The sequence below is a fragment of the Calliopsis andreniformis genome, chromosome 9 (assembly GCF_051401765.1).
Source record: "Calliopsis andreniformis isolate RMS-2024a chromosome 9, iyCalAndr_principal, whole genome shotgun sequence".
Lineage (NCBI taxonomy): Eukaryota > Metazoa > Arthropoda > Insecta > Hymenoptera > Andrenidae > Calliopsis > Calliopsis andreniformis.
Genome location: NC_135070.1, coordinates 16829898 through 16846104, shown reverse-complemented (window position 1 = coordinate 16846104; position 16207 = coordinate 16829898). Strand labels below are relative to the sequence as shown.

The window sequence follows — 16207 nt, the reverse complement described above, 5'->3', positions numbered from 1 at the left end:
TATAAGAAAATGGAGAAGCGTAGTTTCTCAACTAAGTTAACATTCTTGAGGAAGCTGCTCTGGAATACCGAAGGATCACTGAAGCAAAGGACCATTAGACAAAAATAGAGCTAACCCTGTTACTTTCAGCAAAAAATCAACGAGAACGCTTTACTAGCTTTTAAATATAGACCCACCAAAAATAGAGGGGTTCGTTCCAGTTTTCAAATCATATTGATGAAACTCAAGGGTGAAGTACAGTTATATCCAAAAATAGAGGCACAACGCAGCGTTCCATATTGCGCCTGCTAAATACGGTGAAAGCAGGATCAAACAGGGGCCCATCGAGGCTACATTGAAAGCCATTCGGGGACCATAATGCAAGGATGGTAAATCGCGATTGATATGCAAATCGGTTGCATCATTAGCGGCGCGTACGTGCACCAGCAAAGGAGCACCAAGAGGAGGTGTGACCATTGCAGGGAAGGATTCAAAGGGTGGCTAAGACGCATTCACTCGAGAAAGGAGGAAGACGGTGGTCATCGGGTCGTTAAAGTGAAAAATTATACTTTCCTACGATCGTGGTCGCCTTGTGTCCGATCCAAATTCAAAGCGGTCGCATCTGCGGAGTGGTCAGCTGCGGGGTCAGACCAATTAAAGGCTCTGGGTGGGGAAGAGGTGACGAAAGAATGGGTGAAACGAAATTCCTGCAACGGAACACGCTGGCATATAAATAGCTTATCATAGATGCAATATTGCTACAAACTGAATATATTCTACTGATTCTACTAATTTAGGTGGGAGACCAATACTAATAACTTCACTGATTTTAGAAGCTCCCTCCAGTGACTGAAATTCTTATAGGAAATTACAAGGAAATCATATAGGTACCTTTCACTGCATTAATCACTGCACCTATTGAGAAGTACAAAAGAAGAAATTCACATTCAGAAGCATCAGCCTGCATTTCAAGCCACCTGAAATTAATTAACTTTGAGTAACACTTTCCTTTCTTCCAAGACACTTCAAGGGTGCAGCACAATTGAACGTCCTTAAATACCTTACGCAGTACAGAATATGAGTAATAGGCCAATCGTAGAAACAATAAATCAAGAAGAAAATTCTTAACATCGACAGTGAATGAATTATCTTGTACAGCGTGCAAAGCAACCCTGATGAAAGCAGCAACAGTCGGAGTGCAGTAGTCGTGTCCTCGTCATCTGACGTCAAGGTCCTTAAATAATTATCGCCAGGATCAACCTCGATTAATGTGCCTACAGCTTCATCCCGGATCCGAACCGAGTAGACACACAAGGAAAAGAACAGACGTACTTCTGGTATTTAGCGTGAAGGATGTTGCATGTCAGCGTGATGGATAAACTGGCTTTCCTGCTGTACTTTATTGTAAATGACGGCGGGAATATTGCGGAGGCGAAAACACAGGTGGCCACGACCGCGTGCTACGCGAAGAATAGTTAACTTCTAGTAAGTAAGAGATCCCATGGGAATAATTAAGGACATTTGTTTCGGAGCAAAGACTGTCGTTGGCAGTTGTCGCTATCTTGGAATGTCGATGTTAGCACACGGTTCCTGAAAGGTGTGGGTAGGCGAGAAAGTTCTAAGGAACTCTGACTTTCTCTAAAGGGCATTAAGAGTTTTTTAATTCTTGTTACTCCTCTGGACACAAATTACAAAATTGCAGTTCAGATAATTCTTTTGAGAGGGATGTTGGGACGTCTTGGAATATTTTATTACCTTTAATAATATTGAAGTTTTCTTTATTAGAAACTAGAAACTTCGTTCATTATGCAAATACTCTTCACTAGCACTTGGTCGTGCAATTGCCGTTCCTCTACGCGAAATAAACTTTCGAAGAGAAGATAGAAGTCAGAGATAACGTGCCGCTACTTCACACAGTAAGCTGTTAAATCGAGCGTCAAGTCTATCGAAGCCAGCTGCGTTTCGTGTGCACATCAAGCTTTTAAAAGAAAAGTCACTCGTATCTTTGGACAAGTCAAAATGTTTCTTCTCTATCCCTCATCATTATGTTAATCCTCCGTATTTTAAATTTCACGCTAGTCATGTGACCTACTTCAAGCAGGCCTGTCATTTCCCTGGGGGTATCCTGACAGGATAATGAGCCATCCTGCGAGCGTCAGATTACCTTCAACGAAATGAGGAAAAACGAATTGATATCGTATCACGAGAAACTCAGAAGATGCAATATTAAAATGTTGAAAAATACTATAAAAAAGATATTCGCATCTTCCAACAAATTTAATCCACCTACAATTCCCCAGCATCCCGTAGAAATCCCAGAAGCCTAATGATAAAAAAGACAGGCTCTCGACGAAACTGCTTCGCAGAAATGCGCATCGTGCAGGAAGCACAAAAAAGTAGGAGGACCTCGTTGCTCCGAATCAGATCGCAAGAGCGATCATCCACTACATCAGCGAACAATGCGAAAAGCCATTGAAGGCATCGCTGATCTGTCTGCTGAATGAAGGGCAGCGCGGATCAATAAACCACTCGATACCCCTGAATGCCACGTCTCGGACGTTCGACAGCGACGAAGGATCCTAAGAGAAAAAAAAAAAATTAGAAATGACCGGATGTGGATAATCCCCCCGGTTACCCACGGCTGGAAGCCGTAACGGAGACCTGGAGAAAAAAAGGAGAGAAAGGACGTCGCTGAAAAATGGACGATGCACGTTTTGCAGGACGAAGAGATACGGCGGTGAGATCCGGCGGACGCCTAATCCTGTTTTGAAAACTCGGTCTCGCATGACCGTGACAAACTCGACACCTTGAGATAGTTTATGGCGATGGCCCGATCTCTGGCCAGCGTGCAGCTATTATCTCGCGCTGGCTGTCTCGATGGTTTGCTCCTTAGAAGAAGCTGGGGCGCCTCTATCGATACGAACACCCCGCGTCCTTCGCCAGTCCATTAATTGGCTCGCTATCTGCGGATGGCAATCGGCTCTCAAGGGCGAACGTTCAATAAGCAGATATCGGTCGTTCATTTTTTACGCGCCTCTTTGATTCGCTCCGTTATTAATCTTCCTTTGTAGGAGCGGCCGGATTTGATAAATACTCTGTAAAAAACGTCTGGGGCTATCTTGATGGAAAGTCTGTCCGCGTACGAGTTCACTTTGTTGCGTTTATTGTTCGCCGGCGATAATTGATTAAGCGGAGACGTTGGATGGGTGGACGTGACGGAGAATGTTGATGAAGTTGCGAAGGGGATTTTTGGGAATTGAGATTCATTGGATTCGGTGAGTTCATTGGGGAACAGGAATGTTAAGTATGAGAGCTTTTACTGTATTAGCTTGAATGGGCATCATAAATTACTCAACAATATTCCCAAAACCCTCTGCATTTTATTTTATAATTCAAGTGAATTGGAAAGTTCAAGGCACTCCTGCTACAGACCTTTTCATTTTCATAATCACAGATCCACCGTTGATTCGTGTTGATGATTGCTACAATCAACAAAGTTGCAAGCGAAAGACCGCAATTTCGTTTCACATTTATGGTCCTACGTACAAAATTCAGTCATTTCGATTCAATTTACATTTTCCATGGTACATTGAGCAACTCTCGTTCGATACTTTCAAATTGCATCTCAGAATGCATTATTCGCAATGGGGACGCGGTTGCAAGTCGATCTTCTTTTCCATGCGAATTTATTCTCATCATTTTCTCGTTGAAACACATGTCATCAGAGGTACGACTGCTGAACTATAAATCTTCCGTAATTCGAGCGAGAAGTGGTATCAGAGCAAAATGTACGAGCAGCGCTCGGAGGCAACGTGAATTTCGGTCATCCCTCGATTTGCGAAACGTCGAGAGGAGAATTGAATCTGGCTGGCGGAGAAACAAACAGCTGGAGAGCCGTCGGATGATTTAATGTGGCCGTCCGTCATTCAGAGACAGACTTCTTCCTCTTGGAAATCTGTCTAGTCGCGTGGCACGTCGTTCGGGCGTTACCCAGCGCGTCTTCCAAACATCCTATCGTTTTGCCTTGACATCCCCATTCTATTTCATCTTCCGAGCTAATTAACTTCACGAGCAGAAAATGAGGAGCACGCTTCGTTTCACTGACACGAAAATTTTGGAGCAGCTATTCAGGAGAAATTTCTGAATGTGCCCCTGCTTGCGTTTAATTTCTTCGAGTGTATTTCGACGAATTGTTGACCATACAAACTAAGCAAATGAGAGGAAACATGCACTAGGAACATAGTTTTGTTTAAATTTGTATGTTTCCTGCACGAAACAGGTTGGAACTTTTTGTTACTTTTTAATCCCATTTGCAAGAAATCTTCAATTCTCAAATACTATAATTGCAGGTATACACAATTTCAAAATTTCTATTCAATACTTCACCACCCTAACTAAATAGAATCGTCAACATCTTTAAAACTCGATACGTCAAGTCTTACATTTCATCTCTAACTCCAACTATATTACCCATTACTTCTAGAATCCCTGCTACCCTTCACTCCCCCATCTGGCTCCGTAATTATTTACCACACGGTGATTCCTGTTACAGAACAAACCGCGCTCGTATTTCCGTCCCCTTCGACCGAAACGCAATAATTCTTGGCCTGGCATCGGCGTACGTGGAAAGTGACGCGGTACCGAGAAAACGGGGCTAGGTTCGAGCGCGATAAATCAGCGGATTCGTTAGCGGAATCTTCCTGAGTCCATTTGTCCGGCAGCCGTGTCAGGGCAGATCCTGCTGTTTCGACAAGGCGGTGTCGTGTTCGAACGGGTGACCTCGTGCTGCCGTCGGTCCCTTCTCTCCTGACCGCCGCAAACATCGTTCCTCCCTTTCGTGGAGGCCGCTGGTACGCGCATCTGCACGCTTCATTGAACATTCCGCGCGCGTGGAGCGTTGCGCAAGCCAGCTCGGCTAGACCAGAACGGCGGCATCGATATTTATGGATCGCGGCACCCGAAGCGGCCCGGCGCGATTTTTCCGCCCCGCGGAATCAAACGGAACGATCTGGCCACGGTCCCCGTGCCTTTGACGCTTTCGCCTATCCGTTAATTAAATTTATTGGCCGAGCGGAGAACGACCTTTCGCCTGTTCCACGCTGCTTGGACACTGGCCCCTCGCGCGCAGGAATTCGTGGCAATAATAAATTTCTGGATGCTTGATTTATCGGCCGACCGATTGCCAGGTTGACACCGTGTAGGTGTCTCGACACTGCGAGGGAATGATTGAGGCCAGATGGACGCGATTAAATTCTGCAATCGGTCGATCGATCGGAATTCGTGAGGGAAGTGGGCTGTGCGGTGGTCAGACGGGGACCGTGCTACGAGAACGATTTGTGCGATTGGAAAACCCTCTTGGAGATAGCAACTGTGAGAGAAATAGTAAGGTGACTAACCACGTTTCGGTTTTATCACCTTAAGTGGTTAAAGTACGACGAGGCTGCGATTACAATGGATGAGTTTACTGACGAATGATGTTCTGACGACTATAACTGAACTTGCCTTGCTTATATGGTCTTAGTACGTAACCGAGTATCTTTATCAAAGGTTTGGCTAAATTGCTTTATTCGGTGCTAGGACCAGGCTTCGCTCCTACCAGTGACATAACGGCTCAATTGTTTAAATGATTATTAGGTGGTCGGGAATATTCGTCAGCCGACGGAAGCGGCATCCTGGTCTACAAAGGCATAAATTATAATCAGACTCGATCACGGGGAATGGTCGTGATTTCGATGGAACGTGATGAGACGCCGACCGATTCGATTTGCGCGGCCCACGCCCACGCATCAAAGGGGCCGGCACCTTGGTCCATGGCAAAGGATTACCAGAATATCCGACCAGCCTTTTTCTCGAGCGATAAATCCGAGTAATTGGTGGAGGGGCGCGATTCATATGGGATCCAGTGTGTAGATCGCGCTCATACATGTGAACACGCGTGCTGAGGCAGCTTAGAAAGGATGAAAGGTGAGGGAGGGTGAGAAACGAGATGTCGTGATCCTTGCACGCGTGGTACGTGACCTCGTGGTCTTCAAGCGATCACGGATAAATAAAATGTAGGATTAATGAAAAACTGAATTTCAGTCTTAACCTATTCTCGGCTTAAATAAATCTTCTTTTATTCTAAAGAAAGTTCAGTTCGTCAGGAATTTAAATAATTGTATTTTGGCACAACTACGATAAAATTTGGTCTGTATTTCATAAGCGAATTGAAGTCATATTTTATCTGGATCATTTTGCAACCCTACTTTGCTTCTTCACATGATTCTTACAATATCATCCTTCTTGGTGGTGCAATGAATCGTAGCAGGTAATCCAACTCGTGGTAAGGATATTTCATAGAAATCTGGGCTACCCTGTGCGCTCGACGTTGATTATAATTTATTCTGCTCTGGTAGAAACACTTCCGTCGTCGGCGAAATAGCTTCTATCTTCAAGATCGCGCTATGATATACTGCGAGGTGCAATTTCAGTGCGCTCCGCGTGCAACAGACAGAGTTATATTCTCTTGGTGTATTTTACTATTTACTGAGGCACCTACCTCGTACACTCGACGTAAACGTATGTATGCAATACCACCACAGACGCATCACCAATCCAATGAATCTTCCACCTGCGCGCAATTGGTTAGATTGATGATATATTTGTACTATTTGTACAGTTGTACAGTTCCGTTTTTTATTTGTATACCTCAGTTTCATTAAAATGTTATTTGAATTTTCTTAAATACAAAGGCAATTTAATATATGCCAATCCAATAGACTTGAAACACCTGCTGTCAGCTGAATAGCTTTATTAAAAAAAGTCACGTGTATGTACCATCCAATTTGTAGCTCCAGAATATAATTATTCCCCCTCCAGTTTCCATTTCTCAAATTTCCACTCGAACCACCAGCCAAGGGTGCCCTAGTGCTAATGTTGCTTCTTCCGTCGATCGGAGGGAAGGGAAGGTGCACGTGGCTGTTTCCCGCGGCCACGATCTACGAATTTACGAACATCCTGGACGACTACCACTATCTTTTCTTCCCCGTTCCATGTACCGCATCTCCACCACGGCCACAGACACAAATACGAACGTCTCGCTGTCGACACGCCACGGGCATGTTTTCTCAGCTGGTGCCCTAACTCTCGATCTCGACGATCCTCCTTGCCCCCCCTTGCCACACGGCAGATCCTGGTGGATCCTTTCAAGACACGGTCGGCTACCCACAAAGGATCTGCCCTTTCATACGCACGTTATTATACTCTTTACAGAATATCGTTCCACCTTCTCTCCCTCTTTGGCCAACGGAAAAAAAGAACTCGGAGCAAGCGGCATGCGCGTGTTGGTGTTACACGCCGCTATACGTGTACGTATATGTGTACGCCCACGCATTGTGGGTCGAGCCTTTAAGGCAGGGTGGACGTTTCGACGAAAGCCTCGAGATTTTCTCGTTTAATTTGTTGTTATAGCTGCTTGAGACGCGGATCGGGCCATTCGCTCGACCCTACCGATCCTCAAACATTCATTATGTTTTTTCGTAACACATCCACTGTGACGATTCCATGGCGGCTCGCGCGAGGCCGGAATTGCGGCTTTTCCGCGGCTCTGTGTTTACTCTGCACTCGCGTCTAAGGTCTATATTTGCTACTACTATACGGCTAACCGTCTCTATTAATCGGAGGGCTGGGCTGGCTTAGAAGGGTATTGTGCGCAAGGACTGTGAAATGTGAACACTCAGAATGAGGTTCTAAGAATGATAGATAATTAATATTATAAAATGTCTTCTATCGTACGTGTCACATATTTGGGAATTTTTGGAAAATTTTGAGAAATGAACTTAGGACTGTTTCAGGTTTCAGAATAAGTGGTTCGCGGTTCGAGCCATTGTAGAATCCATGAAGCAATACTTGTCCACTATTCTCTGCAAAGGAGAGACCTTCGACGAGCCCTCTCCAATAAGTTCCAACCCCCAAAAAAGGGCACGACACATTTTATTGCACTCACGAAGCTCAATTGAGCAGTTGATCGCGTTCCATTCACGATTGCGTCACGGATTGCATCCGATGCGATTAGGCGATGGTATTATCGCGGTCCATTAGCGATTGTTTGTAAGGAGAAGTGAGTCGATCTTCGTCGTTCGATGAATCGTAAGAAATGCGCCTCAGGTTCATCGGTAACTTCCGAAACTTAGTGGAGCGTTCATCGGTCTAGGCGGATCTCTTCTGTCTGATTTGGCACATTTTCCTCCCCTATTGGCATGGCGAGAGCGCGCTTTTGGCTTCTCAATGAGCGCTGCTCTTGGCAACGTTCGTCAGGCGCGCGCGCTTCCTGGCACGAATTTGAGGGAAATGACGCCCTTCTTTCGTGATCGTTTCTTGATCACCCGTTTCTCTGGAATATTAGTATCTTCCGAGGCGATCCGTGAACGTGCTCAGAAAGACGTGACGAGCTTCTCTCGATGGAAAGACAGGCCCAAAGGATTCCAAAAGGAGTTCGTCTCTCTCTTTCACGGCTGTCTTAAAATCCTCTTCCGAAATGACCCCGTCGCGATCTACGTCCAGCTTTTTTATTAACATATCTATCAAGTCCTGTCAATAACAAGAGGCTTCGTTATAGTCATAGCTTTGGTAATTGTAGAAACATTCATTTCTTTTTTTAATTCTTACTTTGACAGATTCGTCTGGATTTTCATCGTTTTGTAGCTTGATCAGACAACCACGCATTATTGGAAATATATTCTCCCTTTTGAGTTTATTAGTCCTTAAGTTGTCGTAGACCTATATATCCAAAAATGTAAAAATGCAGTGACTTCAATTGGGAAAAGTAATGTCAGTATACCTGATAGGCAAAGTGTATTTTTTCATCCAAGTTGCCACGAAGGACTATTGATAGACCTTCGATCCATTGATTAAGTTGTATCTGGAATTGTACCTCTCAGTAATTACTTTTTCTATGAATATTATTACTATCATTACCTGTAGTGCGTTCTTTGTGTCAATTACAGAAAACACTCTGTCAATTAATAAGTGACGAATATTCTCTGTGAAATCAAGACCCGATTGAAAGATGTCTCGCAATTTTGCTCTATTTATGGGACCGTACAGTTGTACGCATTTGCGATGAATAATTGATAAGGCTGTGAGAAAGTATAGATATCGATATGTTAATTTTTATATATTAAACAGTTCTTTTTAAATAAAGTGGTATTATAAATATATAACCTTCAACTTCTCTTACGTTGAAATGGGTGTGACGTGCCAATCTCTTGAATCTCTCCGAATATTTTGTCCTAAAAACTATTTCTTTCAAAGGGTCATTTAGATCATCAAGTGGTGGCGCAGAAGGCATTTTGTTCCGTAATTATACTTGAAAATCTTGACTACGAAAAAAATTTTTTTGGTATCAGAAGTCCATTTTTTAAAAAAATCTGTCAATTGTTTTCTTAGAAATTCTTTTGAAACCTTAAATTCTTTTTCTTCCTTTCATAGTTTATATGTTTCACATTTCTAGATTTTTAAAATAATTTTTTAGTAATAATTTAATTATTTATTAATTATATATACAAAAATTTTTGTTGGTTGAAATACCTGTAACTTAGAACATACAACATCGGCCCATTAGCTCAGTAGGTTAGAGCGTCGTGCTAATAACGCGAAGGTCGTGGGTTCGATCCCCCCATGGGCCAAATTTTTTTTTTTTCATTTTATTTTCGTATTGAGCCACAGATAAAAAAGCAAAAAGTCTCGAAAATATTTTATTTTAATATTTCTCAGTTTAAATGGAAAAATGTTTTGAAACTTCGTCACAGTAGTTCATGTAGCGCCGTGTCTAGTAATCTGTGTTATAATTCTGCACCAATCGATAATCTAAAAATATAATACTATTTACTTAAATAAAATAACAAAGCTGCATTCATTATCAAAATAATTTATCAACAAAATCGCTCGAAGCAGCTTCATAGACCACTGTGCGTCCGCCTATAACACTGATAAAAGAGTAATCGACGCGGAGTTCCGCGATAAGAGTTCCCAGCTCGGTTACGTCCCATGCGATCAGCGAAACAGGTCAATCCGATCTTTCACCTCTCGGAAAGTTCAAGCCACAGAGCGGTCGTAAGGCAGATTACCATAAAAGCGTGTATACGCCCGCGGGGACGACGAGTTTCACACGGAAAGCTCCCGCAAAATGGCCAACCAGTGTATGGGGGCAATAAAAAGATGGCTGGTTCTCTCATGGCTGCGAGATCCAGGCGGGATAGAAGGGAATATTTCGGCATGATAACCGATGACTCGTGAACTTCTCCGCTCATGAAATCCGTTTCACCGGGAGCCGTTCGACGGGCATAAAGGACGCCTATAAAGTTCCACCTAAGTATATCTAATGACATCATTTGGACGGCGACTGTAATAAACCGGGCACAAATCCGCGAGGATTTCGTCGAGAGTGTAAAAACGCAGGAACCGCTTGAGGAAGCGCGAGAAAATATGTATGAGTCCTTTATCGGTGGCGAGAAGAGGTTTCTGGGAAGAACTGTTGGAATTTTTTGTGACACTAAAATCCTCGGGATATGAGAAGAAGTAGATCTTTAAGGTCGATCGATTCAGATTTATTAAATTACCTAACATATTTTAGCAGGAAATGTCGATGTGGAGCAATGAATTTAGACTATAGCTTATCTGAAAACTACTCCCAATTAGTTATTCTCTTCCACAGATTATCCTTGAACGGTACTTTTACCTCACTTATCTTTCTCCCAGATTCCCAAACCCTCAGAAAACTCTCTGCACCACAAATCTCAATCACAGAAAAAGTCCACAACATTTAGTACACCCCACGTACGCCGCCACCTTCGCAGCATTTCAATGATCCCAGCTCTGTCGACCCCTGTCACCGTTAAGCACTCAATCAAGCCGAACCAGCCAGGCGAAACAATACTCGTGTACAAATGAAACCTCGCGTCTCTTGCCACACGGGTGGGTGGACGTCTGGCGGCGATAATATGATTCGAACCAGCGATCCTCGAAGACACGCGCAGCCAGGCTTCGCACACGTTCGCAGGAAGTTCTTCTCGCCGGGTCTCTGCAATCACTGGCTCATTAGTCTCAAGCTGCAGATGAATTACGGCGTTCCTGTGGAAGGCAACCGGCAAAAGCCACATTGTTTCGCGCAAGCGGCCACATCCAGCGTGCCGAACGGATCGGTTTCGCGAAAGGCGTTACAACCGCCACGCTCTGGACCGTCGAGGGGGGAAGGAGGGAAGAAGGTGGATGGAATTCCTCGTCTCTTCTCAGGCTTGAAACCGAACGACCGTAATCTTGGGCTATCTAACGTTGTAAATGTAGCGAGGTGATGATTTGCGACCTCCCCGGAGCGAACCTGGCTGCAGGGAGGAAGGAAGGAACGGCAGACTCTGGGACTCTTAGATTCAATTTCGCGGGGCGTCAGCGGCTGACGCGACGTCCGCCCACCTTTTGCGGGAACTTGATGTACGACACGGTGCACCGGGCCGGACGTGCGCGTGAAAGTTCGACGATTCGTGTGTATTGTTTTCGACCTGTAAAACGCTGAAAATTAAAATACCCTTCTCCCTTCGGCCTTCCAAGGAGTTTTGTTTGCAGAGGGCGAGAGACGTTGGGAGAATGAGATACCTCGACGCGAGGATGGTGGCAGGCTTCAGGCGAGCAGTGTGAGAAGTCTGCAGAGGAATCTTCTAGAAAGCTTGCGAATACATCCACAGAGCAAAGGAACTTTTTTGATGTTCGACTAAAAACCATCTCTTCCGTTCTCACACTCGAACTCTCGTATCTAAATCATTCGATCGCGCTATTGAGAGCTCCCCTGCTCTGCTGCTCTGCAAAAAGGTCGTTCTTAATTTCTTAGATGCGCGATTAAGCAGCGTTCCCCGGTATGTACAAAGTGTAAACTGTTTCAAGCGAGCGTACTCCTCGGTTCGTTAATTAAGACGCGGACATCGAAAGCGGGACCGGTGATTTAAAGAGCAATTACTCAAACGAAGTCTCCAGGCTACCTAGTCCCGTGAGAAACCAACCATCTCCCGTTCCACCTTTCACAATTTACATTTCATAACGTGGCGAGGGAGCCGCATCCGCGCTTGATCGTAAGGACGCCGCGTAAATATCCCGTCGATGGAACGATGCACGCGATCCAGACGGCCGATTGCACGCGGCACGCCGAGAACGCGGCGCGAAGATCTAGAGATCCTCTCGCGAGAGGCTCGATTATCGAGAGGGTGCTGATCGAGGCTAGCCTGTCGTTACGCAAGCGTCAGCCGCGGCACGCAACGCTTCTAGCGCCTACACGCGCGCAGATTTACGTATTTATGGGGCCTCTATCGCTGTGAATTTCATACGCTGTTACGATCCTCGATACAACGTAATTACGGGGTGTTCCGTAATTGCTCGTTCTACGCTCCGTGACTCTGATCGATCTGGGAGGGGAGGACGAATGAAAGTGGGACTTGGAGTGAGCGCAATTTTTCTTGGTTTATGAAATCGTTCTTTGATACTTGCCACTGCATTGCAACTTTTTCCAGATTTCTCGAGTACTTTCATTTATGCGGTTATATGATACTAGTTAATAAATTTGAAGGTTCGCTTATTAATTATGGGTGGTAAGAGTTTAACTCGGTAGATTGCAGATAAATTTTTCCCCTCCTGATTTCGTGTTTACCATGGCAATCGAGGTTTCATATATCTTCTCCAAAAATATAAAATTACATTCAACATACAAAATAAACCTGAGGAGAAATTTGAACATGAAATTAAAATAAAACACTTGGTTCCAACATGGAGCCCCCAACCTCTTTCTGAGATGCGCGTGTTCAGGATCCGCCGGAGCAATCATTAACAGGGCGCAGATTAATTAGAATTTCAAATTGTCATAGACCGCGGCGCCATAAAGAATTCGAGGATCGCGGGCTGCTGGACCCACAGGTAAATGCTAATATACGAAGTCAAATTGACCAAGTATATACGGGATGCTCAAGCTTTAATTTTTTAGAAATCTGTACATGCTACAATGTTCATATTATCACGAATCATATTATCATTAATCTATATGGAGCACCGATAGTCTTCTTCAAATTTTTTTATTACACGATTTTTTATTTGCCCCTTCCAAAGTGTTACCATTAACAATCACTCAATATACATTAGGAGAACTTTCACGCATTGAGATCCTAGTTAGTCGCGAACGGAGTTCACTGCGTCATTTACAAGCGGCAAGTGGTCCATCATAAATTTGGTTTCCTATCGCCGGCTGGGATCGTATTTATCTAACAAATAATTATTCCCGATTATCTCGCGGGTGATGCATGCCTCGGCAAACAGAGATCAAAGATACGGGCCCGACATCACCGTTGGGGCCTTTGTTTAACGCTTAAACCAAGCCGAAAGGCAACGGGTCAACAATTTTCGCTTTATTTACGACGTGGTGGGTGCTGTTGGACCGGGCACGCACCGCCATTGTGTGGGTACGTGGGTGTTGATGCAAGGGTTGAGCGCCTATTACCATCGTTGCCTTAGGGGTGGCGGACCTACCCCGGGAGATGCTTGGTGCAATCAAATTTTAGAGTTATTGCCGTGTGACTGCACGTGTTTCGTTGGGGTCCTGGAGGAACGGCGGTTTCAGAATAAATGTGATTCCATGTCGTTGCTAGCGCTGTCCTATACTCAAAGGGTCTTCTCGTTTCACCGTGAACAGGTATAAATTTACGTGACGTTAAGGTGTTTCTATGTTGCCCTCCTTTAAGTTATAGGAGAATCTCCCTTGATTGCTTCAGTGGGTAACCTTAGCACTAGATGGAGAACCATTCTCGAAGAGTTTGTCTGAATGATAAATGAAATTATTTTAGTGCAAGTAGGGTATGTGAAGTGTAGAAATTTGTAAGTTTTCCTTACTGACAAGTGTTGTTCCTGCGGGCGAAAAAAAGCGAAAATTAAACAAGGATTTCCTCGATGTAGGAGGAGATTGATTAATTGCCTCAGGAAGTCAGCCACGAAATGTTTCCTTAGGCCTTTCTAAGAAAACAGACCTGTAGCGTGTTAAATTCATCAGGAGGAATTCACCCTTCTTAATGACTCACACTTTGCCCTCTCGCTGAAATGAGAGATGATTGATGATCATCGAAATTTAATTGTCGAAATCTCGTTAGGGCCTCTCGTTGTTACAGCTGTCTCTGTGTTTTCACAATTGCTGGACATCCTGCGCTGTCCTCACATGTTACTTCACAGGTAATAAACATTTCCTGGGAACTATGTATTCTCCAAAGTTATCAACGAATTTTAAATCCCTCAATAGTATGGAATACTTTAAACTTACAAAATTTAGCATTTAGAAATTTTAAATTCAATACTAATCACTTTGCAAATAATAAGAATTACAATTTCTCTAGCATCAATCTCTGCCACAACTGTTATCAATACTCAGAATTGCAGCTTGAAATCCTTTTCAAGCATTTGGTCAGAAAGCGTAACACAAACTAGCGAACGAAGACTTCTACCAGCAAAGTCTCAAAGAAAAGCGCGGAAAGTCCATTGGTCGGATGGCTCGCGCGAGACACGGTGATTGTTATGTAACAACATCGAAGTGAGTTGTACGACAAATGTCGAACGAAGGCTCGAACTAAGTGAACCGTGAATCGATGGGATCACCGTTCGCAAGCCGTCTCGTCAGGGTTCCTTCTTCGTGGCGCGTTTTCACCATTGTGGAAGGAACACCTTGGACCTCATACCGGGACATTGTGCAACTGCGAGAAACGAGGGCCACTGGCGGACAAGAGGGGTGTTGGATTCGTGCTTTTGGGAAGATCGAATGCGTGGGTGGCGGAGGAGTCACACGCCGTCTGCGCAGCAAATCCGGTCTAATAAGACGTCCCAACGTCGCAACACGCCTCGTTAAATTTCTCGAATTTGTTTACGCTTCTTAAATTCCTCTGGAATTCGCGAAAAATATGTTTACCCCGGCTGGCTCTGAGAAAAATATTTGTAACAGGGATCGACAATGCTTCTGTGAGGTCTCCGCGAGAACTGTGGTCTATGGACGATGTTGATCTTCTGGGGATGGATATACGAGTATTAGCTGGATGACCAGTTGTAGTGCTCTTTCCTTGACAATATCTCAGAGGGAATGAAATTTATATCATTTACACATGTTTCTTTCCATGGAAAACAGGAGAAAGAAGTATATCTACTAAAATATAGAAAGAGTAATGTCTTGAAGGCAGGTTACATCCTCTGTTTATACGCACATTTCATCTAGTTCCTCTTCCAAAATCTACGCCCACAGTTGTCCCCGCGTATCAAGAAACACCTTGTGTACCACATAAATATCAAGTATAGGCGGCAAACTACCCCCATTAACGCGACTTCGTTCGAGGAACGTGTCGGAGAGGCGGACAAACGGCTGGCAATTTCCGGTGTATTTATATCCGAAAGACGTCTCCAACCCTTCTTTATAAATGGCTTGAGGGGGATCGCGACAAATGGGGTAGTTGATACCCGCTATATCGAGCAACGTCTGGCACGCTCGTGTTCGCGCTTATGGCCCGCCTCGCAGCCTATCATCCCCTATCAACGCGCGGCAAGTCTGAAAAATCGCGTCAGCTTTATCATGGGACACTCTTGACGCGACTAAATCAGGCATGTTCCTTAAGCGGTGGTGGGCGTTGAAATGCGGCTTGTCTCCTTGCGGTGGCGTCGTCTTTGGCTGTCGTCGTGCACCGGAAAGCCGAGGCTCCGAATCGAAAGGATAAATTGCCTAACTCAAGAAGAAAAATGGAGAAATTATTCTGGGAGCCTTTTAAGGCACCTTAGCTGCACACCTTGGACCCCCTTTTCCTCTTATTTCTTGCATTTATAGATTTCTTGGATGAGGATACTTATTGCCTTTATCCGAGGAGAAATAATCACTGCTAAAAAATAAATTATATACACTTATGAAGAATAATAATTAAAGGGAAATTATCTCGAATTAAAAAACCTGGATTCAGTCTAGGAAAAAATTGAAAGGCTGAAGGCACTGTATTCCAAAATTGAGATAATGATGTTCATGAGGTCAAGAATTGTTTCGTATCTGCACATTCCTCCACGAACAACAGGGTTTAGGAAATATTCTTTACAGGGTTACATAATCTAGAGTCTAGTGAGGTAAGGAGCAGATGTCCTCCGACAAACGACGGGGGCATAAGAAATATTTAACATACAGGACTGAAAGGGCCACATTCCTAAT

General features: G+C 44.2%; 1 protein-coding gene and 1 non-coding gene across 2 annotated transcripts; one reads left to right on the top strand and one right to left on the bottom strand.

Moving 5' to 3' along the window:
* Window positions 1-8358: 8358 nt before the first annotated feature.
* On the bottom strand, window positions 8359-9307 carry LOC143183886 (calaxin). The gene is made up of 5 exons (XM_076385661.1): window positions 9181-9307; window positions 8935-9095; window positions 8798-8878; window positions 8626-8736; window positions 8359-8547 (listed from the first exon to the last, which is right to left on the bottom strand). The coding sequence occupies exons 1-5, from the start codon at window positions 9305-9307 to the stop codon at window positions 8359-8361; spliced, it is 669 nt and encodes a 222-aa protein (XP_076241776.1).
* Window positions 9308-9570: 263 nt separating this feature from the next.
* Window positions 9571-9644, top strand: Trnai-aau (transfer RNA isoleucine (anticodon AAU)). Its single transcript has one exon. It is a non-coding gene; the product is annotated as a tRNA-Ile (tRNA).
* Window positions 9645-16207: the final 6563 nt, after the last annotated feature.